Genomic DNA, 27,207 nt, shown 5'->3' on the forward strand with positions numbered 1-27,207 from the left:
GTGTGAACAATGCTCGAGTGTGGGTTTGAATCTCGTCTTCACCTGTCCTGAATTTCCCACAGGATCAATTAGGCTTTTTATCGATCTGTGATGGGCGTGGTGTGACCCATGACTATTGAGTAAAATATAGTACTACTGAATACTCACGGGTGAGAACGTCAACATGTTGACGGGAACGTAGCTTGCGTGTGTGAACCCATCACAAGACAATCTCTAACGTTTCCCTAAAGCCACATCAGATGAGCAGTAACCCCTCACTGACAACACAGTCATGTGCTTATGAATGGTTCTTAAACTGGTGTGTTGTTTAACACCATTTATCACGTAAAAGTGGACATTGTTATATTTTTTCTTAGATTTGAATTGTCGTTTGTCATTTCTTGACCCCCCCCCCAGGTTTTAAAGACCATAATGATTGAAATTCAAGACATAAGTCAAGTACGACAGATATAAAGGAACATTGGATCAATTACTTACACTTTCCAACAATTACTTTGTTTACCTCAGAAACATGACAGAGACTGAAGGTATCCATAGTCTTTCCCACAGATAAGCTGAGCGTACTATGATAAATTCTGACCAGGGTGTTTGTAAGCTTTCAGTTACCAGTTTGTATTTTATTTAAATTTCTCAATATAAATAACCCCCGTCAACAAAACAAAAAGCCACAACAATAAAGCAACAAACAACACAAGGGGGAAAAACAACATAGGTCCCCACAACAAACAGAGCAAATACAATTCAAAGTGTGACAGAAGTGAATGTTGACATAAATAGGACCTACCGATAGATAAGACTTTTAAGGCCTAAAATTCTGATGTTTTTATACTTTTTAAGACACTGTGGAAACCCTGTTCATGGAACCACGGTTTGTGAACATTTTACCAAAGCCAAACCTTTTGGCAGTATTTGTTAATTAATACATTAGTAAAAATAAAATTTGAATAATACATAAATATGAGTAATTATTAATATTTAAACCCACCTAATGACTAAGCAAGAAATGAAATGACTAATTGGAAATTGTTATTTTTTCTTAATGTGAATCTTTGAGATTTTGAGGTAATGACAGCACCTGTTTCAGGACTGAATGTTGGATGTCTCCATACCAATCTCTGCGCTTAAGAGTTCACCTTTCTCTCCTTAATACAAATCAAATGTTTGCCTTTTTGATAAGAAAACTAAAAAGTGATGTGAGATGTGCTTCAAGTCACAGTGAGTCATAAAAAGCAACTTTACTTTTTGACTCCGTTTTTCCATCTTCCCTGAGCCTGTCCCGACGTCACTTATGTCTAGTGTTGGCACATCTTGAAATGCAAACTTAATTTAAGACCACAATCACACTTACAGTAACAGCAACTAAAAGTGGATTTATTTGTTGAAAAACATTGATTCAGTTACAACCAGTTTCATTGTGGATTATCTATAACCCCCATGTTGTGCAACTGTACAAGAATAAAAATACAATGACAAATAAAGACACAAACTTCTCAGTGCAAAGCTGATTCCTTCTTTTTTTCCAGCCATATCTGCATTTGAAGTCATGTACAGTCTACCTCTGATAATAGCTGCCCTGTGAAATATCGTCACCTACGAGGCAGATCACTGTTGAAGTGAATAGCTGCAGTAGGTAAGTAAAAGTAAAACATCCGGAATCCACAGGACATGTTTTATTTCTCGCAGTCTGTACATGAGTATTTAAAATTATATCTTAAAATCTATGGGTAGGCTTAGAAATAAAAGACTGCAAAAACAGATGACAACAACTATACATTTATATACAGGGAAATAACATTTTACTGTGGTGGATGCTGAAGTTAAAAGTGAGAAAACAATACAACTTACACATTCCATGTTACTATGTTAGTACTTATGCTGGAGAAACCTACACAATAGACGGCTTCTTTAGGTTTTCAGAGGAAAAGGACTAGAGAAGATTCATTGGGATGGAAGAGAGTGGAGAGACGGTGGGAGTGTCTATAAAGGCTGAGTTTGAAAAGTTTGACCATGTTGCGTCACATCCGCTTGGCCACTTTTTTTATCTGTTGGGAAGTTCTGTAGAAAAGGGACTTGGATTTCTGAGGTTCGAGGAGGTTGAGATTTCCCTCAGAAACGCTCCTCACAACTCTACCTGGCTTGTTTTCTTCTGAACCTGAGGACAGACACCAAACAGCTTCAGAAAATACTCAGACCCCTTCACTTTTTGCACATTTTATGTTGTGGATGTAATTGTAAATGAATACAATTTACATCTTTACCCATCAATCTACACTCTGTAACCCACGATGACGTGAAAACATGTATTTTTTTTGGCCAATGTTATAAAAATAAAGTATTCACACCATTATTTCAGTACTTAATAGAAACAATTTTAGCTGTGATTATGGCTTTGAAACTTAAAACATTTGATTTAGTGGATCATGGTCTTTTTCTTCAAAGTCTCAAACATATGGGCTTTAGCGATTCTGTGATTAACTGACTGGAAGAACTGTGTGTTTAGAGAGAACTACAACTCTATCTATCTTTGATAGTAAAGGCAGGTGTTCCCCAAGGATCTAATTTGGGACACATTTTATTTTCTATGGACTTAATGATGTTGCTGTACGATTAGGAAAAAAGGAAACATAAACCATTATGCAGACGATACAGTGCTCTTCCATGGCTAGTAAATTCAGTTCACCACAGGTGAGCTCTGATCAACTTCCACGCACATCTCATGGAAAATTAAAGCCAAAAGGATGAGGTGCCACAGCAAAGGGTCTAAATGTGTTTATCAGAGTTATCAGTTTTTTAATTTTAACACATTTTTTGTAACATTTTTAAAAGTGCGTTTTCACGTTTTGATAGTTTGAGGGTAGATAGATGGTCAAAAATGTCTGTTTCATCCACGTACAATAAAACATAAAGGTATGACTGCATTTTTAAGATAGTTATTTGATTTTCAAATTTTAGGGTAAAAAAATACAGTTAACTTTTAATCTCACTATCTCACAAAGTGATGAATTAAAAACATTTTACATTATGGATTATGAGACATAAAAAACAATTATGGTCGCAATAAAAAATAAATAAAAAAAACATACATTTGTGCTCTTGATGATAGTCTACAGTGTTAATTATAAACACTGTGAGGATGTCTTCTTCAGCTCAGTTGCCCTGTGTTGACACTTACCAGCAAACCGATGCACTCTGAGGGGTCTCTGGGCCACCGAGGGGTCTTTCTTTATACGCTTTGGTGCAGAGAGATCCTGAGTTATCTCCTCTCTGATGCTGTTTCATTGAATAAAAGAGAGGGAAAATAGAAAAAGTTATTAGATCTCAACCAGCATCAAAAGTTCATCATCATCTAAAATATCAACTTGATGTAGCTATTAATTTTGGTAATCTTTTATATTTTGTAGTCATAAAATGTGCCTAAGCAGAGTGAGTAATCCACCGCCAGCACCTTCAATGACATTATTTTTATGAATTTAGGTGAACTTACCGATTAAATTTACGCTTTCCTTGCGCAGCAGACGTCAATGCCATGTATGTCGGCTTGACTCGTCTGATCTCTTGTAAAGATGGAATCTGCTGTCTATGGAGCAAAGGTTCATGTTACCACGACATTTCAAGTGTTTTCACAAAGGAACGTTTTCAAAACTAACAAGTTAAAAAAACAACAATAAACAGCTTTGAACTATGGCATTTTGTTTCTGTTGTATTGCAAAAGCTATGTCTATTGAACTTTTTTAAATATTAGATTCCTCATTACAGTAAACTGGCATTCAGAAATTTGGATATGAAAAATGTGTTCGTCTCTCAAATGAATTTGACACAGGTATAAAATATGTAAACCCGTGTTTTAGTGTTGCTTGCATGTGTTTGTCTTGCGTATGGATTTGACAAGTTGCATAAGGCGTCTCCCTGAATTATCAGTTTGTAGGTAAAAATCCTTTAGCAGCTTCATACTTCTTGATGTTCAAATCACTTTTACAAGAACAAAAAGTGGATAGGTTCAAGCACGAAGGCCAAACCCAAAGTGAACACATTCTATTGCAGGACACAGTCACACAACACCAGCAATTTCGAGACCAAACATGTGATGGAGTCCTTCGAGCTGAAGGTGGCATCTAAAAACACAACGTAATGGATTGTTTGGAAAAACGTGGTGAAATCTGTATAACCTGAAATTGCCATATGTAATTAACCCTCCGCAGGTCTATACATTTGTTTTACTGGAGTTTCTGCCCCTAATCTCCCTGCTCACCACCGTAAACTTGTTCTGCTTCTGCTGTCCCTGTCTGCTGCACTTTGCCTGAACTCTGCCCAGGGAACTGCCACTCACCCACCTTGCAGTTTTAAAAATTCATTTTCTACATTAGCCAGGGTAAAATGGACTCACCGAGTTTAAAAAAAGATATTGAGTCTCTTACTCTAAATTTGTCGTCTTCTTTACAGCGCCCTCTACATAGCCTGTGTATTGGTCTTAATATTTACAAAAGGTTTTGTTTTGTCTTGATAAAAGAGTTTCCCTTTGGGATTTGACTTGTCTGTTGCAGACCAGCTTATCAACCAGATGCTCTCATAAAGTCTGATTATCCCCGAGCTTTAGTCTCTGAGGAAAACATGTCCTGAATGTTTGTGGGGTAGCACAGATATTGTCCAACAAATAAAATGATCCACACTCAACATCTTAATGTGAAGCCTCCTCTGCTGGGAACGTCAATCACCAACACAAAGCCTTTCTGCTGCAGTAGCTCCAAATGTTCCCTGTTTCCCACTTCCAGCTGAAGACACCAAGGAGCTGCTCAGCTGACTTAAACCTCTTGACCCAGTGTTCCAGTCTGGAAACATGCCATTGGTGAGAATAAATACTATTTGCACTGCAGTCTGTGTCTTGTTTTGAATACCGTTTAGGGGATTTACCACTTCTGAATGGTTTAGTCACCAACAAGACTTTCACACAGGATCCTCCAGTTACATTGAAACTTTACAGGGAAAAGTTTTGATTCAAGAGAGACCTGAATGAGTTCTGAACCATTAAAATGACTCAATAGATATTTTTCTTTTACTTAAATAAATAATTTCTTCGATACATTTATTAAATACTTCTATGTACTGTACAGATGAGTACAGTGTGGTACAGGAACTGTCCAGATTCAAAAAGGCATTAACACTGAACCATTCAATCATTGTGCTTTTTTTCCAATCATTCCTTTTAGAAGGAATAGTGTTTTAATTTATTTAGTAACATATGTTAGTCTCTGACCTTTAAAAGCAAACAGCCGGTAACAAAAAATTTAAGTGTAGAGGATTTCCTGCATTTTTTATGCCATTTAAATTTTCCTACTCTAACATTTCTCTCTTATTCCTTTGTCTGTACAAGTGCAGCCCAGAGAAAATGATAAGAAGTAGATAAAAACCTAAGAAACACAAAAACATGAGTACTACATCAATTAGTAATTTACGTTTGGAAAACATCCAAGAAAAGGCTTTGTTTCAAACTGTAATCATGCTTATCTTGCTCACTGATCGTTCTGCATCGCTCTCCCTGGTTAACTCTCCAGTGCTGAAAAGTGCATGTTGAGATAAATTGTTTGGTGAACAAGAAAGTGAGACAGTTGGTTCTGATAGATTGTGGCATCTGTTACAGTTTATCTCTCTGAACTAACCATATCAAAATCTATGTCTGCAGCTAAATTGTGATGTTATATCAGTTTTGGTTTTTTGTTGTGACAGCAGTATTTTCTATGGCGTTTCCCAAAGTGTTCTCAGTTACCATGGGTGTTTCGTATGGACTTTCCTGTTTATGCAGAAAGAAGTATACAGTTCTGTAGCAGTAAATTGTGGCGTAACCACAGGAGTGCAGTAGGCAGTATGCCCATGTAGCAATGCATTCAATGTGAAAAAAAAAAAAGAGGCTGCACCATATGGACCAGCAAGAGAACCAATGAACTGTGTAGAGTCAAGAGAACTGTAATCCACATTACAGGCCAGCCTGGAAACGGACGTGTACGGTTATATAACTGACTTTAGGAGGGGATCAAATATATTCTGAGATCATGAGAAGTGTGTCGGACGGAAAGTTTTAGGTCAAAGATTTCCGTTTTGCTAAGTGTTTCGCATTGGGCTCTATTTTTGGACCAGTCAAAGTAGTATGAGTAAATAGTATTTATATTTTCTAGATTTATATGGAATCTTTACACATGTGAACAGTTGTTTTTTTTAACGTACTGGTATTGTCTGCTACGCAAAGTCCGGGCATAGGAATGGGGGTAGCAAAATGGTAGTGGAACATCTCCAGTTATGTGATTTTAAATGGTAAAGCTCAGAAACATCTAAAAGTGTTGCTTTAAAATATGAGACAAATCCCCTGAAATCATAGAGAAAAGCAAAGACATGAATATTTTCTGACCTTTTAGTCACAATCTGCTTCCCCTCATTGGCCTTAGGAGGTTGGTGTAGTCGGCTGTGACCCGAGAAGTCAAAGGACTTGGATGGTTGACCGGTACTTCCACCGCTTAATATGATGGTTTCATTATTTGCAGTCTGATCATCATTGCCCAGAACTTCGAAGGTCATGTTGGGATCCATATCCGTGGAGGAGCTCAGCGGCAGCGCCTCAACGGTTGTTCGAGCAGGTTCTGGTGTGCACTGGAGCGGAAACATGCCCTCCTCAAACACTTGGACCTTGGCAACGGACTCAGGACTTTGTGGTGGCAGTGACGCAGACAGATTTCTCCTGATGGGCATTCTGGGATGTGGTTCTTGTTTCATGTCGGCCTGATTTCCTCTACCTAAAAATCCAAACCGTCAAAAGTTAATAAACTTAAATGAATTCAACCCAACTGACAAAAAAACCCCAAAACCTTTGAAGAATGAGGGTTGTAATAAAGAGAGTTTTCACCATAAACCGGAGGACATGCAGTATGTTCTCAATTAGCTTCTTACTCTGTGGTGGGAATCCGGCATTAACATAAACTTGTCTGCCAAAGCTACAACAGTTTTGGACATTTGAGATTTCTGTATTTGTGTCTTTTCTGTGCTTTTCTCACAGCGGTGATGTACCACACACTATCTACATACAAATCTGTTAAAAGTTTGGGTCTGTTGCTTATGCCTGGCACCGTCAATCCCTGTTATACCTCCTCACTGTGCTTATACAATGCATAAGCTTTATATCAATATATATATATATAGATGAAAATTATTTTGCCATATCTATTGATATTGTTTTTGCCCTATTGACAGCTGCACTTACTTCAGACAATGAGTAAATGAATTAGCCTGAAGCAGTCCTTATGTTTGATGGTACTGTCAGCAGACCAGTGGTTAGACTTTGTCTTTGACGTCCTTTATATTTGGTCCAAATCATCAAGTCAAAATGTTACATCATCTCAAGCCTCATTTGTATCTGTAACAAGCAATCTTTAAAAAACACTTATCAATTCATTGTTTAAAACGTAGGACCACATCAATCCACTTTATAAAGGAAGCAGGCCCGCATCGCTCCCATAATCATTCCGTTTCTCATTCTCAATCAGTAATCAGTAAAAAGTGCCAGCTTCAGGCTAAACAGTGCAATTTAAAAATATGTCATGCCAGAGAAATGAGATGGATCATGCCCTTAAGTTACAGTGTGATCAGTAGGCTTGGATTTGTTTTGCACAGCACAAGGTAATTAAAAACTAAAGCCTCTCCTCACACAAGTTTACTAAGCCACAATGGAACTGAGAAAAAAAATAAAAGTACTGTATTTTATCAAGAAACCAGTACTTGAGGGTTTTATCTATCAGTCTGGATGTTTGTTTTTATAAAGGGTGTTGTTTTAAGAAGAAAATGTATTTATGTGCAGTTATACGTGCCAATATAAGCCACTAGTTCTGTGAGATTTAACTGCATTACTGGGACCCAACACAGCAAGTATCTTTCATGTTGTCTTTTGTGGCTATGTAACTTATTCTGTTGGACTTTAATTTTACTTTTCTCTTGCACTGCTTTCTAACAGTAGGTTACCATTTAATGGCTGTAACTATAGCTATGACTAGCCAGGAACTTTTTGAGGTTTGATTCATTTTTATTGGTGCACATAACAGTGGTTGTAAATTAAACCATTTGTGAGGAACATGGGACGGCAACTGGGGAAAAAAACATTTAAGCATTCTTTCAATTAAGATAGTCCTTATTTTTGCTGTGCTACTTTGAGACTCTGATAAAAAGTCAAAAACTTCCAAGAGTTTGCACTAGAATTTAATGTTGTGAAAATGACCACTATTAAACATAAAATGTTCCATCACTCCGACCACCCTAGAACCGGCTGTTGTCCATCGAGTCAAAGGCACAATCAGAAGTGTAATTGTCCTTCTATTCATTACATTATAAGTTGTATAAACATTTATTGAGAGAATTAGCCAAGCCCCAAAATGAGTCTGCAAACTGCTTTTAAAGATGGTTTGTTAGCGAGTGAAATACCACTGTACTGTTATAAGATATCTACAACGCTGGCAAGAACATTAACAACGTAATGTTGAATTTAAAGTATGTAATTTAATTGAAATGATAATGAACTACTTATTAATTTTAAACACTAAAACAGAAGTGCCAAATTATACATGGATATGTGAAATTTTATCCAGTGAGTGCTTTTGCTGTGTTCTATGTCTTCATTTAAAAGCGACAGCTGCAGAGCAGAACGGGGTTAAATCGTGGTGTCTGCATCGCATTAGGAACACGATTACACGTGTGGCATTTCCTGCAGAGGTGTGGGGTTATGAATGGGGCTAAAAGGGAAAATGCCAGCACGTAAAGGAAGTGAGAACACTTAATAGAAGAGTGAATGACTGATTTAGACATTACCCTAAATATCAAAATGCAATATTTAGAAAATGTGGGTTGGCCAGCATGTCGAGTGATAAATAGCCCTTTTCTGTGGCAGAGGAGTTGTCCCTAGCAATAAATGGCAGCAGAGTTCCTTCTATCACATATTTTTGGCTTGTAGGGGATTAATACATGCATGAGTTGCTATTTCTGGTGGAGGCTGCACTGAATTAGGGTCGCCTGGTTGCTGCTGCCAGTTTTTTATAGTGCGCCTTTTCTGGTTGGTGGAGCAGGGGAGTTTACGTCTGTTGACGTTTTTTCCTGCCCTGCTGTGGATCTGCATTTTCATGAATGAAGCTCAAGAGGGATTGGGAGGGTTAGATGCTAGACAGACAGAAAAAAGGAGGAAAAGAGGAAAAGGAAAAAGCCAGGCTAACAGACGTTTGAAGCAGAAGGGACAGAAAAAAATCTATGGGAGAAAAAATAGAAAAGAGAGAGGTGAGGGTGGGGGGTTGAATAGGAATATAAAAATAACTGTAAGGAGGGGGCCGTGGGAGAAAGCTGAATGAAAAATCCGGGAGCTATTTATAAATGCATGTGTGGACATGTGATAATCAACAATGAGTTGTGGAATGAACAAATGGTCCTTCAAATAGATCCCTTTTGTGTGGTTTGCCATTATTAAGCAGTCAACAAAGAGTTAATGCTCTTTCAAAACCCCAACCCTCTCTAAAACCGATGAAATTTGATTGGCTTGGCAAGCTGCAGGGTGGAGCCATTTCTCATAACATGCTGCAGTGACTACCATTAAGAGCTGAGGAGGCAGTAAGGGACTAACAAACAGCACCAGGATAAGATCAGAGCAGTTTGTCTGAATGCTAAGTTAAAACCTTATTTATTAAAACATCCGTGCTGTTTCTCTACATAATTCAGAATCTATCAGTAATTGAGCAATAGCTGATTATGCTGGACAAAGCTGTAGCTCCAGACTGTAGTTAAGATGGACAGGGTGGTTTTCAAGGATGCAGGTGTGAGTCAGTGAATGCATAATTGAGGAGGGATGCACAGGAGTTATGATTTATTAGAGAGATGAACCTGAAGCTAAAATAGTGATGCAAAAACAGTTATTTAAAGACTGAATAAATGACACTGATTACACATAAATGATAATTTAGTGTTAAGCTATCGTTAAGCCTCTAAAACTAAAATGTATGTCGCATGAAGATGGGATCCGTGCCTGGGCAATGAAATATTTATATAAGGCGTTGATTCTGGATGAGCTGTGACGATTTAATAATCTTTCCACTCCTTTTATTTATTTATTTTTTACATTATTGTGATGTTTACATAAATCTTTTTGTGTCAAGCACTTTGTTTAAGGAGGGTTATGGATTGCCACAAAATGTTTAAGGCATTAATCAATGTTGTTAATAAAAATGATAATACTAATTGTTATTTCTATTATTACCACAAGTACTATTCTATTGTTTGAAAAATATTAATGAGATTTTTCAAATAGCAGATCCAGTTTTATTGCGGGTGAGTCAAATTCTGCATTTAAACTCAATTTATAAACACAAAATTATCACCACACTATTACATTTAAAGTGTGTGAAGGTTTTGCCTCTGGCGATTAGCTGACCACAAACAAATTGGCGAAGAAAAGCACAATTATGGTTGAATAACAACAAATGAAGGAATGGAAAAAAGAAACTACTGAAACAACTGGCTTGACTTGTAGGGTATAAAGATGGGTAGGACTGACAGACCATACAGAAAAAGTAGGGCTTCTTATTTCAGAGAGAAATAAATCATAATTAAATACTCGATCAGAGTTGACTTATCAAAATAAGTTGTGAGGAAATTTAATAGCAGTGGTGACAAATTCCCTGGTGCTTTCATATTTAATTCCCATTCAAGGAACCCGTCATCTGGAAGAAGTATTTTCTTCAAAAGTTATATTTCCCACAATATGTTTCAGTGAAATCTAGACCACCTGCAGTAAATATCATTACAGCCAATTTGAACTGCAATATTTCACAAAGGCTTATGTATTATATTTCCCCAAAGGTTCCACATGCACAGTTTTCCCTCTATTAAACCGGTTGTGAGTATTCACATAATTTTATTATTCAAGTTTTGGCCGGGACAGAATGTCTGCAGCAGAGCTATAAATCAAATTATATTACATGTCTGATTTTTATTGTGAACTTTACTGCTCTGAAGAAGTCGTTTTAGCAAAAATGCTACAAACGTGTTCAGCAAATAAAAAGCAAAACGGCAAAGTGAAAATTTAGGCTTACACAGAACCGTTTCAAATATATATAGCACAGTAAAAACAAATTTGATCCGTGTGCTCTGCTTTAATAAGAAAAAACGCAGCATTGTCTCTTGAAGTATGTTTGTGTAAGGGTGATGGATGGAGTGAGTGAAAGGTGACAGGGAGATAGAAAATAAGTGAAGGATTGAGGGGTGGGAGGGATTAACAGGTATGCAGGCGGTATAGATTAATGACTACAGGATGTCAGCAAGACGGGGGGCAGAGGAGAGCAGATTTACCTTTTGGGGATGGAGCAGCTTTGCAAATTGATGCTCTTTTTGTCTGCCCCTCTGCACCTGAGAAAATCGTAATGAGATTCGAGGAGGAGCAACATTAGCATCTCATCAATACAACACTAAGGCTAGAAAAGCTTCTGTAGCCCTTATTAGGATTATGTAAATGTTAAATGATGACAATGTTTTACCGGTCGAGTGGAGATTTAAAGTCCACAACGTTAAATCCTTTCGTTCATCCCATTGTCATTTAATACTTTGTATAACTGACAACAAATTTAATTGAAAGTAGTAAATGTGATGTGATTTAAAACAAGCCAGCAGTGATGGAGAGGAACAGGTGTTGTTGACACCATCACAGTACTTGAGTATTGTTGGCCAGCTTTGGCTCGTGCTCCACTGTCTGTCTTGGCTTATATGAAATGAGCGAACTGGTGTTGCTGGGTCATGCAGAGATGACGGTTAAAAAAAGTTCCTGGATTTTGCCTATGAGAGAGAAGAACGGCCAAGTGACATTTTCTCTCATGCGAAATCTCTCTCTCTTTCATACATTCTGAGGAAGAGGGGTGAGACTGGAAAATAATTGATATGTAATTACTGAGGTGACCTGCCTCCTCAAAAAAATTATCCGTTCTCTTTATTTTTTCACAGGAACATAGTTCTGTTCTTGTTTGAATCCTTTAAGCACAAGTGGGCGCAGTATTGGTCAGACAAAATAGGAAACATTAAAGTGGGCACCGGGACAGTGTGATGGACATTTTTCACTTCTTCGGATATTTTATGAGCTAAACCTAATTTTGCGGCATTAAATGATTATGCAATTAATCCCCCCAAAAATCTTTTAAATGCATGCTAAATAAACAACAGAAAAATAAATTGGAGAAGGGTGATGACTTACTGCAGGGGCTACTCTGGTGGTATTTCAAATGTGAGAAAGACAGGACAGGAGCCAACTCGCCGTGGAGCCCAATGCTTCCCACCTCATTTGTCTTCTGTGATTCCACTCCAGTCCTTTCACCTTTCTGCCCCACCCCCTCCTGGTCTGCCCAGACCACGCCTCTCTCCCTCAACACAAGGTGCTCCAGTTCGTCGTTCGCCGTCTCATCTGCTGCAGTGACCAGCCCAGCCCCCTGCAACGCAGAGTAGTGCCGACTGTATGCGGGCAACAAGATTTCCATCATTCTGAAACACAACAGAAAAATTATAGTGAGATGTTTTTTAGTTTATTCACCTGCAAAATAGCATTAATTAACTTAACCCAATGGAAATTGATTCTAGGTTTTGCCAACCTACTTCTGAATCCGCTTGTTCTCCTGATCCTGCAGTGTAGTGAGCTCGACGATCTGCTTGATGTATTGTTGGAGGTCATTTACCTGCAGCTCCAATCTGTGGCAATGGAGTTCCTTCTCTAACACCTAAAGAAGCAGAAGAAGTGAGGTCAGACAGTAAATTATATCAGCATATTGAATTAGAGGAAACTAAATAATTGTCGGGGGTCAGGATAGTAGAGGTAAGATGTTAAGTTCTGTTTTCATCGCTGTTTCATCAGACAAGCTGGCTGCTCAGGGTAAGGGAGGGGAGAAAAAAAAAAACTCTGACGTAAAGAAACCATGAAACAACAGCAGAGAGAACATTTGACCGGTGGGTGCGTCATAGTTCTGGGTCAGTTCCTGGAAGAAAGGATAAAGAAGAAAAAATAACATGGACATGGTTTTAGGTAACTGGCTGCTGTGTGAGGGATGAGTAAATGGTATTGATTTATTCTCTTCAGTGATCCATGAGTGAGCTGGAGAAATAAAATGAGCACGGTTCTAATTACTGGGAGAACAGATGGGAAGAAAACAAAGACAGTCACGACTTCAGTAGAGACACAGCCTACTTCCAAAAACAAACAAACAAAAACAAAGGACAAGCAATGAGTTTAGATGTAACTGACATTGTAACGTTTTTCTCTTGATCTAATTAGGCTGATTTGTCTTCTAACATCAACTCTAACAATTTCATCCTGTCTACAAGTTATGTAATTAAGCATCTAGCTTTACTCTCTGTTCCCTTCGCTATATCTATTGTCCAAAGTCTTACAAGAATTTATGAACCCGTGTAAGTGTGGCCACAACAATGTCAGTTAGGTAAAATAATTAGAAATTTAAATAGAATTTTAAATAACTTCTGCATGCAATTGTTACGAGTTGAAAAGTTAAAATGTCAATGTACTGTCACAACAAAAACACAAGTCTTTCAGGCCGATGTGAAAGAGTCGATAGGATCTACTTACCTCTGAAGTCTGATCATTCAACTTCACCAACTTCATCTCATTCTCGACACGATGAAGCCAGCCGTCGTTTTCCTGGAAACGTGTTTCTGACTCCCTCAGACGCTTGCAAATGTGTTGCTGCTGAGTGCGTAAGCTGGCAATCTTCCGCTCATGCTTACAAGTGGCCTAGTGAAGGCAACAACAAAAAAAAAAAGGGAACTTAAGGAATATTATGAATGGACTGTATAATATTAGTATTGCATACTATTAAATCACAATAATTACAGACACAAGCAGCTATATGACAATCAGGCTTGAGTCTAGCAGCACAGATTCATTAAAAATCTTTAGTGTTCATTTGTTAAATGCAGGCAGATGCACCACTCTGAGAAAAACTCCCACACTTTGGTTTATTGTGGAAAAGAGTGGACCGTTCTGCAGAGTTTGGGACCAGGATTTTTGAGGATTCACTTTTTTTTTTGAGGATTCAAGTGGCATTGGGCCTAATGCTCAAACAGCAGAGAACAGCCAGGACCTGGGGAGCAGTGACCCTGTCCTGTAGTGGCATAAATGAGAGGCTAACAACTGTAGAGAACAGAGATGTGAAATGATGACTCAGCAGCTGCTTTTCTGCGGGGTTGATGGAATCTGTGGATAGCAGTGTAAGCATCAGCTACCTTCTCCGTCTTTTCTTTGGCACAGAAAGTTTGGACCTGCAGGTTGTCCTCCTCACTGTAGCGCTGGCGCAGCTCGTTCTCCTTCAGTCGTCTCTCCAGATCCAGCTGTTCTCTCCTGATTTGGGTCCGACTTGAGAAGATTTGCTGCAGAGCTTCTGACACCCTAGAGAGAGAGAGAGAGAGAGAGAGAGAGAGAGAGAGAAAATTACACTCTTTTTCCTTTAAAAAGGGCTGTATTAGGGAATTTACATTTTTCAGGCTATACAAATTCTCTAAAAAATTATATTTGGCTGTCAGACATAATGACAATAAAAAATGTGGACAAATAGGTCAGTATGTATTTGTAACTCCTGAGGGAAAAACAATCAGCAGGCACATATGCGTAATCCATTAAAATATCTTGCTGGTGCTGTCAAAAGCATTCAGTCATTCATTAATGATAATTTTTAGCGTTGCACTTGTGTTGTTTTGGACTAAATATACTGAGAAGTGTTTTTTGCTGTCCTCTCTGATGCGCATACATGAGGGGGGCAAAATAGCCGAAGCACCTCTCAAAGTGCAATCCAATAGAACATCACAGGGATTCAAGCTAGATGTGATAAGATGTTGCTGTGCCACATGTGAGGAGCAAATTTAATTAATTACTGTGCCAGGAGTTCTTATAAACCACTTGCTCACTATGTTATCTATTGTGACAGAGTTGAGGTAATTTCCAGATTGAATGCAAGTGGATATCTAGCTGAGATAAAACAGGAGGAGAGACAGGAGAGAAATGCAGGTAAATAAGACCAGAGAGCTGTCTCTGAAATGTGACTGCACTCTTCAATGTAACTCCAGTGACGTAGGAGACGTTGTGGCCTTGCTAGACTGCTGAATTTTTAATAGTGCGAGACACGTGCAGCCTCTATTCAGAGCCTCTCACTGTGCAAGTTGTGAATTCTGATGCCAGTGAATGAAATGTGTGGGAGTGAGACTCATTCAGCTTTTCCATGTCCCCCGCCCCAACCCAAATACCCCAACCGATGCCATAGTATGTTTTTAAGACGTCTGGATGGGATGTGGTTGATCTGATTGACGTTACAGTAGGCGAATATATATATATATATATAAAATTTCAAATTATATATATATATGATTTGAAATTAAAGTGAAGGTGCTAAACACCTGTCATTATTAAAATGAAATAGTTAAACAAATGTTGACTGATACAGAGTCTTATGACTTATATACATAAGGATATGGGATAGTGGAGATTAAATTGGCATTTCTTGTCTTTGACCGACTGTTTGGAATCTAAAGCAAAACCTGATAATTTACTGAATTGGAAATCAGTAAAAAAAAAAAAGAGCCTTGGAAATACTGCAATATCAATTACCAGCCATATCACCCAGTCCTGCACACGCACACGCACACACATATATACAGTTAAATATCAATGTTCAAATAGCTAATTAGGCTCTGAAATGATTTTACAGTTTTACTTCCAAAACAATAACACCAACACATAAAAGCATGAAATCATTAAAGAAAGAACCTCTTGCACTCTCTGACACCCCATGAAACGGTATGAAACTGAAGGAAAACACTACAGCAGCACAGTAGACCGATATAGATCATCTTTAGTGGAAACCAATGGGCCATCAGCTTTGGCAAAAATGGCCGTTTATTTTGACAGAAAGATGGGATTCCGAAAAACATTTATGATGAGTTTTTGATGGGACTTTTGTTATATGCACTAGTGCAGCATGAGGTCATTACTAAAGATTCAGTTTTCCAGCTAATAACAGTTTCCTTCTAGAAGGTCCAAGTACTGATTTCATGGGACAACAACTCAATGAAAGTAAAACAAACAGCAGTAAAACAAACAAGAAAGCAATCTGGTAAACCAGGGATTGAGTGAGCTGAACACCCGCTTGTATTAGCAATTTAGCTGCATTTTGCTGATAGTCCACTCTGGGAAGGTTGGCTGTCAAAAATTAAGTTTGGTGTTGTCAGCCTGTGTATACCCTCGACTACTGCAGAGTCATGTGACCAAGGAACAAATGCAGATTCTACCCTTTCACACTGAAGACAAAAAAACAGATGTTTGGTATCAACATCTGTCCTGGATGATCTGATCAAAAGTGGGCAGCGCTAAATTCCTTCTGTGTCCTCAATGCTTCTTGAGATCTGGTCTCTCAGACCACATTTGGAGGTGGTCAGACTTATGTGGCCATAATCTTTTTTCACTGTGTGAACGCAAATGTGCCCTGGGCCACATAGAGCTGCGTGCAGTGCATTCATTCACTCACTCACTCAGCCCCTCCTGACTTCTCCCTCCATCTCTGTCTCGCACTTGAACCGACACTTTGACATCAGACTAATTTGTAAACTCAGACTAGAAATCCGAGCAGAAATTAGGATTATGTGCAGATAAAGAGTGTAAGTGAGATCCGATCATAAGTGGTCACAGGAGACACATTCAGGGTGCATCTTAATGGCAGTTGTGAACAGACAAACTTGGAGCTGTCCACTTGTAATTGGATTTCTCAGGTAGGATGTTAATAACATGTCTGAACAGGTTTTTCATCAGTAGTTTTTGTCCGTTGAGAAAGGGGCTTTAGGGACACGGTGAGATATTCAAAGATCCAGACAGAGACTGGAGTAGAACTGCTGATCCTTCACATGAGCCACTTCACCAGGAGATAATGTTTTTCTTTTTTGCGCCTGTCACGTGTTCACACATCGACTTCTCCTGGATTTCTACGGACTATATACTAGGAGGCCAGGCGGATAAAGTCCGTAGAAACTGCAGAGCTTCTCACTCAGAATTCGCGTTCACACATGCACCTACTCCAGAGTCCAGTGCATGTCTGAAAGCAGCTATGGACAGGAGCCAGTCGAGGAGGTTGGGGTGTCTGATAAGGATGCGCCATAGATGGCTCCCTGTGGAGGTATTTCAGGCATGTTCAGCTGGTAGTAGACCCAGAGGCAGACCCGGAGAACACTGAAGGGATTATATATCCCATTTGGACTGGGAATGCCTTGGGAACCCTCCAGGAAGAGATGGAGACAGTGGGCAGGGAGCGGAGTTAATTTCATAAAGTATTTTTAGATTTCGTCTTAGACCCGAGATAAAAGTCTGGAAAGAGGCAATAACATGATCTAGCGAAGCTCTGAACAACAACTACTGACCAACAGACGTTCCAGCTACAAATAATCCTCTATATTATGTAATATGCATTTTAAAAACAAGTGGACCTCATCGGGTATCAGGTGGTCAAGTCGTGTGTGCTTTAACATTTAATGAAATGTTACTGGCATACTGTACATGTATGTGTGAATCAATAACAACATTGAGCTCTTATTACTTTATTAAGCCATATGTTTGTTATAAACACTTAATTTAAGAACTAAATGCAATTTCATAGTGATGACAGTACTGCTTATCCCATTGAGAATCAACACCCCAGACTTAAATGATTTTCCCTGCATGGTTTATTCATAAGAGCTCTCTAAAAATGTGCCATATAAAACAGTTTTGCTGCCACTGTCAGGGTGTAAGCACATGTGTGCCTCTGTATTGTAGAAAATTATGAAATAATAACGTTATTAAACGAACCAGTAGAAACAAGACAAAGCTGTTATAGGCTCAAACAAAAATGGCAAATAAAAGTTGTCTATTTGAATATAACACTTGATTCCTTCAACCAATATCACCATATCTAATTACACCTCATACAGCCTGGGCCACTTCAATATAAATTGTAAGGGATAAGGCCACCAGAACCACTAACAAAACCACAGGTCCCATGAATGTGCCACTGGACAATTAACTGACAATCACCGGCTATGTGCTGTGTCGGTCTGCAACCAGTGCCTGTATTCCAATTACACTGTTTACAATTTAACTGGTTTGAATAAAGACACAACCACTGTCTCAAGCAACACTCTGGTTCACACTCATGTGTTCGCTTACCCTTTGAGCTCAGCTGGTTTCTGAGAAGAGATTGTGTTGGAAGTCCCAGGCACCATGTTGTTCTCCTCGTATTCTTTTAGTTTTTTCTTCAACTGGAGAATCTTTCGAAATGAAAAATACAAAGAAATAAAAGTCAGAAATGAATATTAAGTATTACAACTTTCCACTGGATTTTGTGGATTTGTTTTACTATGCAATGAATATTGGTTGTTTCATATTACCTCTTGCCGTTGCTTCTCACATATCACTGCATACTGGCCAATGTGACTGTCCAGGCTTACAACATTACTCTTGAGCTGATAGGTAATGATAAAGAGAAAGATGTCGTGGTTTAAGAGAAATTCATCAATTTATAGTCCATGATTCACATCAGTATTATTATAGTTGACAACTATGAAACAATACAACAACCTAAATACTAACCGTTGACTTTATCTCCTTGGCCCTGTTGGCATATTTAAGTGTGTTGTGGGTGTCATCATATGACTTGGATGAGGGGCCAACATTGGCAATCATGACCGTTCTGCAGTTGCCTCCCAGGGAGTCCTTCAGTATCCGTGTCAGCTTGCTGTCCCTGTACGGTATGTGAGCTTTCTTGCTCTGAAACAAATGAGAACAATGCACATAAGCCACAGAAATAAGACAATTTTTAACGATTTAGGTTCAATTGAAGTGTACACAAACATGCAACTCAAAAATTATGGGAAATCACAAAAACGCATCAGATAATTTGAGAGAAATAAAGATAAAAGCACAACTGAAACTTGATTAACAATGCAAGTAGCAAAAACATTAGTTACATATATAATTGACATGTCAGCAAATTAGGGTGGGAATCATTAGGCAACTCACGATTTGATTCTGATTCAGAGGGCTTCTATTCAATGATAAAATGATAATTGATGCATTTCGATGCATCAAAGAATTGTATTTTTAGAGACGACTTTTTTTACTATCCCTGTGTGACTATTAGAGGTGTGCATCTTCACAGGCCTCGTGATTTTTCACTTTAACAAGTATTAGACTGACAAGTGGGCTGTAAGTTACAAAATAATGAAAATAATTTTCAATAAAAAAATAAATCATACTACATACAGTGGTCAGTGCTCTCCACATAGATTTGACATTCATTCAGTTTAGACTTGTGTGCTGCATCTTTAGCCTTTACTGCATCTTGGCAGCATCGAGGCGCATTACTCCGCCGGTCAACAAGAGATTCTTCTCCTCTGCTCTTTTCTAATCACTCACACTTAGAGCTGATCTTTATATAAACCTGCTGAATTCATATTTAGGCTCCTGGATAAATAGGACGTCACTTGCTCTGCAACAATGAAGTTAAAAAAAACTGATAACCACATGTATTTAGTTATTAATCGATGGCATTGGATCATGAATCTGGATCTTTCCGGTCACTTTAACCCTGTCGTTCCTGGCTGGGCTCGTATTGTGTTATGTGGAGCAGATGAACTACATGTGCACGTGTTTAAATATGTGCCTCAAACTCTGGAGGTACTTTTCAGGCCCTAATAACTTCTGATTAGTGTCTGTGATTATTGTTAAAGTGTAAAGTGAGAGCAGGTCAGCAGGAGAGTGGAGGGAGGACACTCAAACCGGAGACTCTGACACGGTAAAAGACGCCCGGACCTTAAATGTTTGTTTGTCCTGGTCCTGAGGCAATGGTGGTCATAATTATACAGCGGTGGGACGTTCCAAAAAAATGTACGCAACGGAAAACATGAATCGATTATGTTCCGTCTCTGCATTGATGCAGAGTTGTCTATGTCCGCAAGAATCGAGAATTTCCCCCACCTCTACAGCCAAAATATGTATTCTAGAGTGCTGCAATTTTCTGTCCAAACTCGTCCAAGCACGAGAGGAAACAAACCCGACAATCATTCTTATTTTTATGTCCAAACCCAACCTAAGACGGGGGTTTTCCTAAGCTACAGGCAATTGGAATGTAAAAAAATCATGTAGCTAGCCAAGCTAACGTGATCAAACCTGACCCGATAATGAATACAATTTCATCATTTTTGTTAGTCCCGATGGGCAACATTTCTACATTTACTATAACTATGTAAAATTTTACTGTGAGGTAGATACAGATTTGGTGATTAGGGGCAAAATCTAATGTGTCCACTTTATACAACATTTTCAGAAAGCCCAATTTTTGAAGGTGAGAAACAATGGCCATGTGTCGATGGAACAAGGAGAGAAGTGATGTGTCGTAAAATGTATCTGCATTGGCTTGGACATCGCCTAAGGCAAACAACTTTCAACAAAAAACCCTCTGCAGCATAGCATGAGGATGACATACTGAGCAGCGCAGACAGAAGGAGCAGACTTTCTCCTCACTCATCGAAAGGCATGTCAGCCCAGACACAAGTGGGGACATTCTTTCCTGTAAACAATGGTCACAACATGAATTCCTCGTCTGCCAACAGTGTTCACTGGACCACCAATAACCATGTGGATTGGGTGGGGGAACAGTGGGGATCAGTGGTTGGCCTTGGAGCCAGAACAGATCAAACTATTCCAAGACTGCAACACTCAAAAAGAGTGAGTAGGGTAAAACAATAACAAGTGGACAGTGTGTATTAAAGAGCACAGTTTTACCCCAAGAATGAAGTAACCTGTTGAGGAGGGATCACATTTCAACATGGCTGTGTTACATTTGCAAAGCACTTTCTAAATGCATGTGGCCCGCATGCGCCTCATCCCTGGAGAGTGGTGTGTAAAATGAGAAGACTGCTTGACAGGTTAATGTATGCAACTGGAATGAATTAATACCCAAATACTGAGTTGACTCTCAACTTCCCAGGCGCTCTGTTTTATATGGAGGTCAGTGAATCATGTCCTAAACCTATAACCATAATAATCTTAAAACCATGATGGAAATCCACCTGTTCGCTGAGGATTTGCTGAACAAATACTAGCATAGAAATGTAATATAGAAATATATAACTTTTACTCTGCTAATAGTTTGTGATCTGTGTAAAACTCTGCACATTCACTGTACTTGAGCACCGTGTTTGCAATGCAATGTAATCAGTGTCCATCTCTGGACCCAGTATAGAGTATATGTAGGTTTACACAAACTCACTTTTGGGTCAGCAAGGGCGTTGATAACATTTCCAAGGGCAAGGAGTGAGCGATTGATGTTAGCACCTTCCCGCATGCGTGCCCCTCTGGTGTTGGTGGCACTGGCTCTCTCCGAGCCTGCCAGATCAATCAGGCTCATCTTGGCAACACAGGCGTTTGGGTTGAGGCTGGCAGTTTTGTCCTGCTGTCTCAAATATATCTGGAAAAAGAACAACAGTCAATTAAAGACAATTAAAAGGCCAAAACTGTGATGCATTGTTAGACAACGTTCCCACAGCTTCTCAAGCATCAAGTTCAAGGCATTTTCAAGGGTTATTCAGGGCCATTCCCCTCAATTTAAGGATCCAATGAGGCATAGTTTGAGACAGAGATTAATTACTGGTTAATTACGGTTAATAAGATTTTTATGGGAGCTAGCAGGCTTTACAGATGCTCACAGATAACACTTAAAAAGAGAGAGGCTTGAATATGTGAACACTTCTCAATTGTGCTGTGATGGCAGACTAGGTGTCTGGCTTTTCTTACACAGCACAGCAAAATACTAATATTGTGTAAGCTTGAGGACAGAGACAAAGACATACTAATGAGCTGAAGAGTAGACAGACATGTAGACTTTTTACTTATGCTCAGGAAAAGGATATCAAAATACATTAAATTTCTATTATTGCACGAAACATGTAAATAGAACCACTTTCAATGTCCCATGTTTATCTATGTCTATTTTCAAACCCCCCCCCCCCTCAAATTCATAAACTTTAAAGGGTTTAAATTTGGGATAATTTAAATACTAATTATCTTTAAGCCAAATATATGAATAGTTTGAGGTCAAGCTTTTGAATGCAAGTTTCTTCTCTCCTGGCTTTTATTTCATGACACCATGATTTCTTTAGGACGGGATTGAAATACCTGAAACACAGCATGGGACCGAGAAGAGGTGGCATTCATATCAGTGGGGTGCTGTGTTCTGTTTCGATTGCCAGAATCCAAAGCTTCAAGAATGTGCTCTGCAGTTTTAGGCTGTAAAAAGAGAATAGATGGTGTGAGTCAGTGAAAGGAACCATCACAGAGCATCCGAAAAAGACACCACCAACAGAATGGCAAAAAAACAGTAATTGTTTGTAAAGGTAACCTACTTGTATACAACAGTAATTGGATTGTACTTTTAGAAATAACTTTATTGGCAGATTTGATCAATTTCTCTGTTACTTGAGAAAACAGCCAGCATAACATCTTACAGACTACCTGCATAATTGATGCCACCACAAAGGTCAAGTTTCAGTTCAAAAAGTTCACACAACCTTTAGTTATTAAGAGAAAGACAATCGCTAGAGAACATTTGCTTCCTGAATACCATCTCCTTTTTTGTCTGAACACATGACATGCATTTTTAGACATTGGTTCTTGTCTTTCTTGACGAGACAAATAGTTTTCTAGTTTAAAAATGACATTATATATTGCAAAGGTAACTGAGAGGGCCTGTGATAAATTGATGTTGTAGCAACAGCAGTATTTACAGTGAATAAGCCCTATGATAAAGCAGTGTGTTACTACTAACCTGATGCAATGTAAGGCCCTGAACAACCACTCCCTTAGTACCGTCGTCTCTAACTGCAAGGGGGCCTACGTTAGCCAACAGGTCTCGGATCTGTTCATTGTAAACCTGTAAACGAACAACAAATATAACAGCAAATTCATTAAAACCATCCCAAGAAATTACTCAGGACACAAATTGTTAAGTTAAGACTCTGTACAGGATTGAGTAAACACATAAAATGTTTTAAAGCTATTAAAACAACATATAACTGCTGCAGTGCCTGAAGGCAAAACCAATGTGGTTCACTTTCCAAATAGAACCACTGAAACCCTTCAGTTAGGGTCCAACACAAAAGTGAAGGTGATGCTCTAATACAGAGAAGAAAAAGAACCAAACAGACGGACAAACTATAATAAAAATAAAAAAAACACTTAAATATTCACCTCAAGATATGAGAATGCAACAGCAAACTCCTTCTCCTCCTTGGCATCATCCATGCGTTTGAACAGCTCTTTCATGGTGCGGTACATGACCCCAGGGTTATTTTGCGAGCCTAACATGGTGTGGGTCTTTCCTGCTCCAGTAGCACCATAGGCAAACACTATAATTTAAAAAAATGTCAATTAAAAGACAAATTCATACATCTGAATCCTAACCACAACATTAAACTTGCTTTGAATTGAACGCAACCACAAACTGATGTGAAAACATGAAATGTGAGCAATTAAAGCATCAAATAGCCTGGACCGATTTATCTTTTGACCAATAAAAATTGGCCGATATGAGCCTTTCACAGACATATTGGTAGCTGTGTTAATTTTGCTGTTATGAAAACTGTTATTTTACAGAATAAACAATGCCGAAAGGATTTTTATTCATGTTTACTTTAAAAATAATTTTTCTCACTTCAACAACATGACTGCGCTTTGATTATGGCTGCTTGGCTTATGTTGTTATGAGAAGCAAAGAGTAGTCACAGCTTACTACAGCTAATGAACAACATCCATAGCACCATCAATACAAATACAAGTGCAGCAATAACCATAACACAGCCAGTGCTTCACCCACTACACTCAGACAGAGCAGCTCCAGCTGTTGTGTTACAAAAGGAGTAATGTGCAATACATAACATGAAGTGTCACATCATCTCCCCTCTCGGCTGCATCTGCAGAGCATTTCCTTTAACTGTTCCTATGGATGAGGGGGTATGCAAAAATATTGTGATGGAATGCAAATCTGAATGTGAGGTAACGTAAAAGGTAAAGCAAAGGTTAATTAAGGTAACACAAAAAGTGTTGTAAGATAAAGCAAAAGTATTGCAAGGTGACAAGTATTGTGAGGAAACTGAAGTAATTAAGAAGACAAAATCCCACCATGACCCTTTTGTGCTTCATAAACTATAAAAGAGAAGCAAGAGGTGAGGTGTTTACTCTTATTATCTTAACACAGAGTCATCAGTTGCTAATTGTAATAGTGTCACATAAGCCAACATTAGACTTGGAGCTTTAATTGCAGCTGTAACATTTTACCTGCAATAACAGATTTGTTTTTGGGAGCAGAAGAAACAAGTTGTCAACACAACATTAACCTATCATCACATTTAATAAGGTTGACATGGGGAACTTGTTAGCAAACAGTGCTGCCAAACAGTTTGCCAACAAGCTTGGCAGCAAGCAGCAGCTTTGGCTGTGTTCAGACCTGGTATTAACATCTGTCCCGTGAGATCTGATCAGAAGTGGACAGCTCCAAGTACGTCAGTTCACACCTGGCATTAGAATGCATCCTGGATGAGTCTCCAGTGACCACTTGTGATCAGATCTCGCTTCCCTGCTCTATATGCAAATCAACACTTACGTCATTTGTGTTCGCAAAGACCAAATTATGTTGTTTTTAGCCGGTCTGACTATACAGATGGGTCCGTTGTCAATGTGTTTGTGTGTTGGTGTGAGAGGGAGAGATGGAGCTAGTGGAGCCAGGAGGGGCTGAGCCAATCAATGTACTGCCTTGAGGTTTACAATGAATTAACATTTAACTCATTTGGAGAAAATCTGTGTCAGTCAGAGTTAATGTAGTGGCAAAGACAAATAATTCAGTCTACGGGAAATGGTAAATATATTTCCCAATTCATTATGAAATTGTAGCAGGTCAAAAGATGTTATTTGAGTTGGCAGTCCTTCAATGTGGCCTGGGACGCATTTGTGTTTGCAATGCTCAAGAAACGTGGCCACATGCATCAGACCATGTGGTCGGATCTGAAATGTGTCTTCAAAACATCTTGGATGCATTCACACTTGTACTTAGAGCCGTCCACTTGTGATCATATCACTCAACGCAAACGTTAATATCAGGTCTGAAAGCGGTGTTCAATGCACCAACTGTATTTATCAATTTGTTACCTGTGCAATTGAATCCATTCATCACACCATCCAATATTCCTTTAGTGGTGCTCTGAAATATGTCGTCTTGAGTAGAGTTCTCGTCAAAGACGTGGTCAAAAACAAACTTCAGGTCCTTGTTGGCCCTCTTATTGATGTTTCTGTTTCGTAGTCTTTGAGCCCCAAAACATGATGTGTCCTGCTCTTTGGGGTCAAAGATGAGCATGTGGTTATCAACCACCTGGACCACATTTCGGCAGTTCTCACGCTTCTCGCTGTCATTGGTTGGCCTCACCCGAATGACCACCTTGACATGGCTACACACGTCACTTGCCATCCTGGTCACTCTGAATCAACTTCAATGTTGCTGCGAAAGAGCAAAAACAAAGGCTTAACTTACATTTCTCACATTTCAAATTGAGAACAGCAAAGTTACGTTGAACAATATTCTGGTTACATCACTGGAATACTGCAATGTTACTCATGTTACATAAATACAAAATTTCAATCCATCATATCAATTAGTAGTATAGAGAGAGAAGTATAGAGAAGAAAACCTCATCTTTCAGCTTGTATTAAATTGCCGTGTTTTTAGCCAGGTGTACCCACTAAAGTGGCAACAGGCAAAGACTGGGAGTGCGATGTTTATGTGTTGTATTTCTGCAACGATGATTCTAACGCTTTATTTCTACTCATTACAGGGAAACTGATGCACTAACGTTATAGCAGCTTGGAGGCAGTTTATCTCCTCCAAAATTTCACTTAGATTAAAGAGTAAACAGAGAATCTTTTCTCATCTCAGTTGGCTCAAAATTCAACTCAACTTAAAACTAAATAATCATAAAATCTATCTATGCCCTTCCTCACAAGCTGGTAGTCACGGTAACAGATAAACATGATACTGTAGTACGGCAATAAAACAACATGAATCATTACTGTGATTTAATTTTCATCAATAGAAACATAACAAATGTTTATACGTCAATATAACGCTTATGAATAGTGCAAGCACAGTGTGGAGGTTTAACACAGTGGATCTACCTCAGATTTGAGAAAGGTTTTGCTGTTTATCAAGTGTTTGTCATTCTCTGCACATAAAGAAGATTTTTAAAACCACAACCTTGACAGGAGCAAAAATTGTTTATGTTTAAAAGTGCCATTTAACACGGTAAATACTTGAATGATGCAATACAACGTTTTTTTTTAAAAGGCAAGCGATTGAATATGGAGGCCAGCTTCATGGTGTCATCACAAATCTTTGTTGTGCAGCTCAACAAAGTCAAAGCACATTGACTCTACATGCATTCAACAAACAAAACCTAAAGTTTGAAACATACCAACAACTCCATGCTATATTTAAGGAGGCGTACACAATACAAAGGAATGGAAACGTAGCATTATATGGATATGAATAGAAACGATGAATGTAGCTCTGTGTGAACATTACAACAATTCAGGGAAGACCAAGACAAAGCTGCTGTAGAGGATAACGTTGTCAAGTCATGTAGAAACAGCTAAATGAAGAAGAAATGGTGGACGTGTTACCGTGGCACGGTCGGCTAACGCCTGCTAGCTTAGCCCTCATACAAAGTCCAACGGTGAGTTAGCATTGTTGTGTTCATGTCGGCTACACTGTCTCTGAGTGTTACACGCACACACGACTTACCTCTTTACCAGCAGCCGTTATCTCCCGTTTCATCGCCCCGGTAACGCGTAATGGTGCAAAACAACGCGTGTGTGTTGGGATTAAAAACAATGCAGCCGCTAGCAACGCGGACAGAGCGTCATGGCGAACACGACCAAGCGCCAATAAATTCAAAAAACAAGCCCTCTTCCTCTGTCGCAGCGGATTGGCTGGCGAGCCGCTGGTCACGGGGCGGGTCGTGGTGACGCGGCCGCCATGCTGCCGCGCTGGAAGGCGGAGCTACGGCCCCCCGGTCTACTACGGTAAGCTC

At 39.0% G+C, this 27,207-nt stretch overlaps 2 protein-coding genes across 3 annotated transcripts in view; one reads left to right on the top strand and one right to left on the bottom strand.

The window, feature by feature from the left end:
* Window positions 1-1,344: 1,344 nt before the first annotated feature.
* Window positions 1,345-27,175, bottom strand: kif18a (kinesin family member 18A). 2 transcript variants are annotated; one of them, XM_035155527.2, is made up of 18 exons: window positions 26,919-27,173; window positions 25,274-25,619; window positions 23,321-23,478; window positions 22,899-23,003; window positions 22,250-22,360; window positions 21,345-21,542; window positions 18,665-18,841; window positions 18,463-18,537; window positions 18,242-18,342; window positions 14,284-14,446; window positions 13,628-13,792; window positions 12,646-12,767; window positions 12,251-12,534; window positions 11,359-11,415; window positions 6,398-6,779; window positions 3,485-3,577; window positions 3,173-3,270; window positions 1,345-2,152 (listed from the first exon to the last, which is right to left on the bottom strand). In XM_035155527.2, exons 2-18 carry the CDS (start codon window positions 25,587-25,589, stop codon window positions 2,016-2,018), a joined length of 2,742 nt encoding a protein of 913 aa, XP_035011418.1. In that variant the 5' UTR covers window positions 25,590-25,619; window positions 26,919-27,173; the 3' UTR covers window positions 1,345-2,015. The 2 variants fall into 2 exon arrangements, with proteins under 2 accessions (XP_035011418.1, XP_035011426.1); XM_035155535.2 differs by lacking the exon at window positions 11,359-11,415 and having other exon boundaries at window positions 26,919-27,175.
* The window catches only part of mettl15 (methyltransferase like 15), a 41,025-nt gene continuing 40,916 nt past the window's right edge, over window positions 27,099-27,207 (top strand). The window contains exon 1 of the mRNA XM_035155556.2: window positions 27,099-27,199. The gene's annotated coding sequence lies outside the window, so the exon portion shown is untranslated. The remainder of the gene's footprint in view (window positions 27,200-27,207) is intronic.

The sequence above is a fragment of the Hippoglossus stenolepis genome, chromosome 1 (genome assembly GCF_022539355.2).
Source record: "Hippoglossus stenolepis isolate QCI-W04-F060 chromosome 1, HSTE1.2, whole genome shotgun sequence".
NCBI lineage: Eukaryota > Metazoa > Chordata > Actinopteri > Pleuronectiformes > Pleuronectidae > Hippoglossus > Hippoglossus stenolepis.

Coding starts and splice junctions, on each gene's coding strand:
- kif18a (XM_035155527.2), bottom strand. CDS start 25,589: ATGGCAAGTGACGTGTGTAGCCATGTCAAGGTGGTCATTCGGGTGAGG. Junction 14,447..18,241: donor AAACCAGCTGAGCTCAAAGG/GTAAGCGAACAC, acceptor CTCTCTCTCTAG/GGTGTCAGAAGCTCTGCAGC. Junction 11,416..12,250: donor CCACCAGAGTAGCCCCTGCA/GTAAGTCATCAC, acceptor CGATTTTCTCAG/GTGCAGAGGGGCAGACAAAA.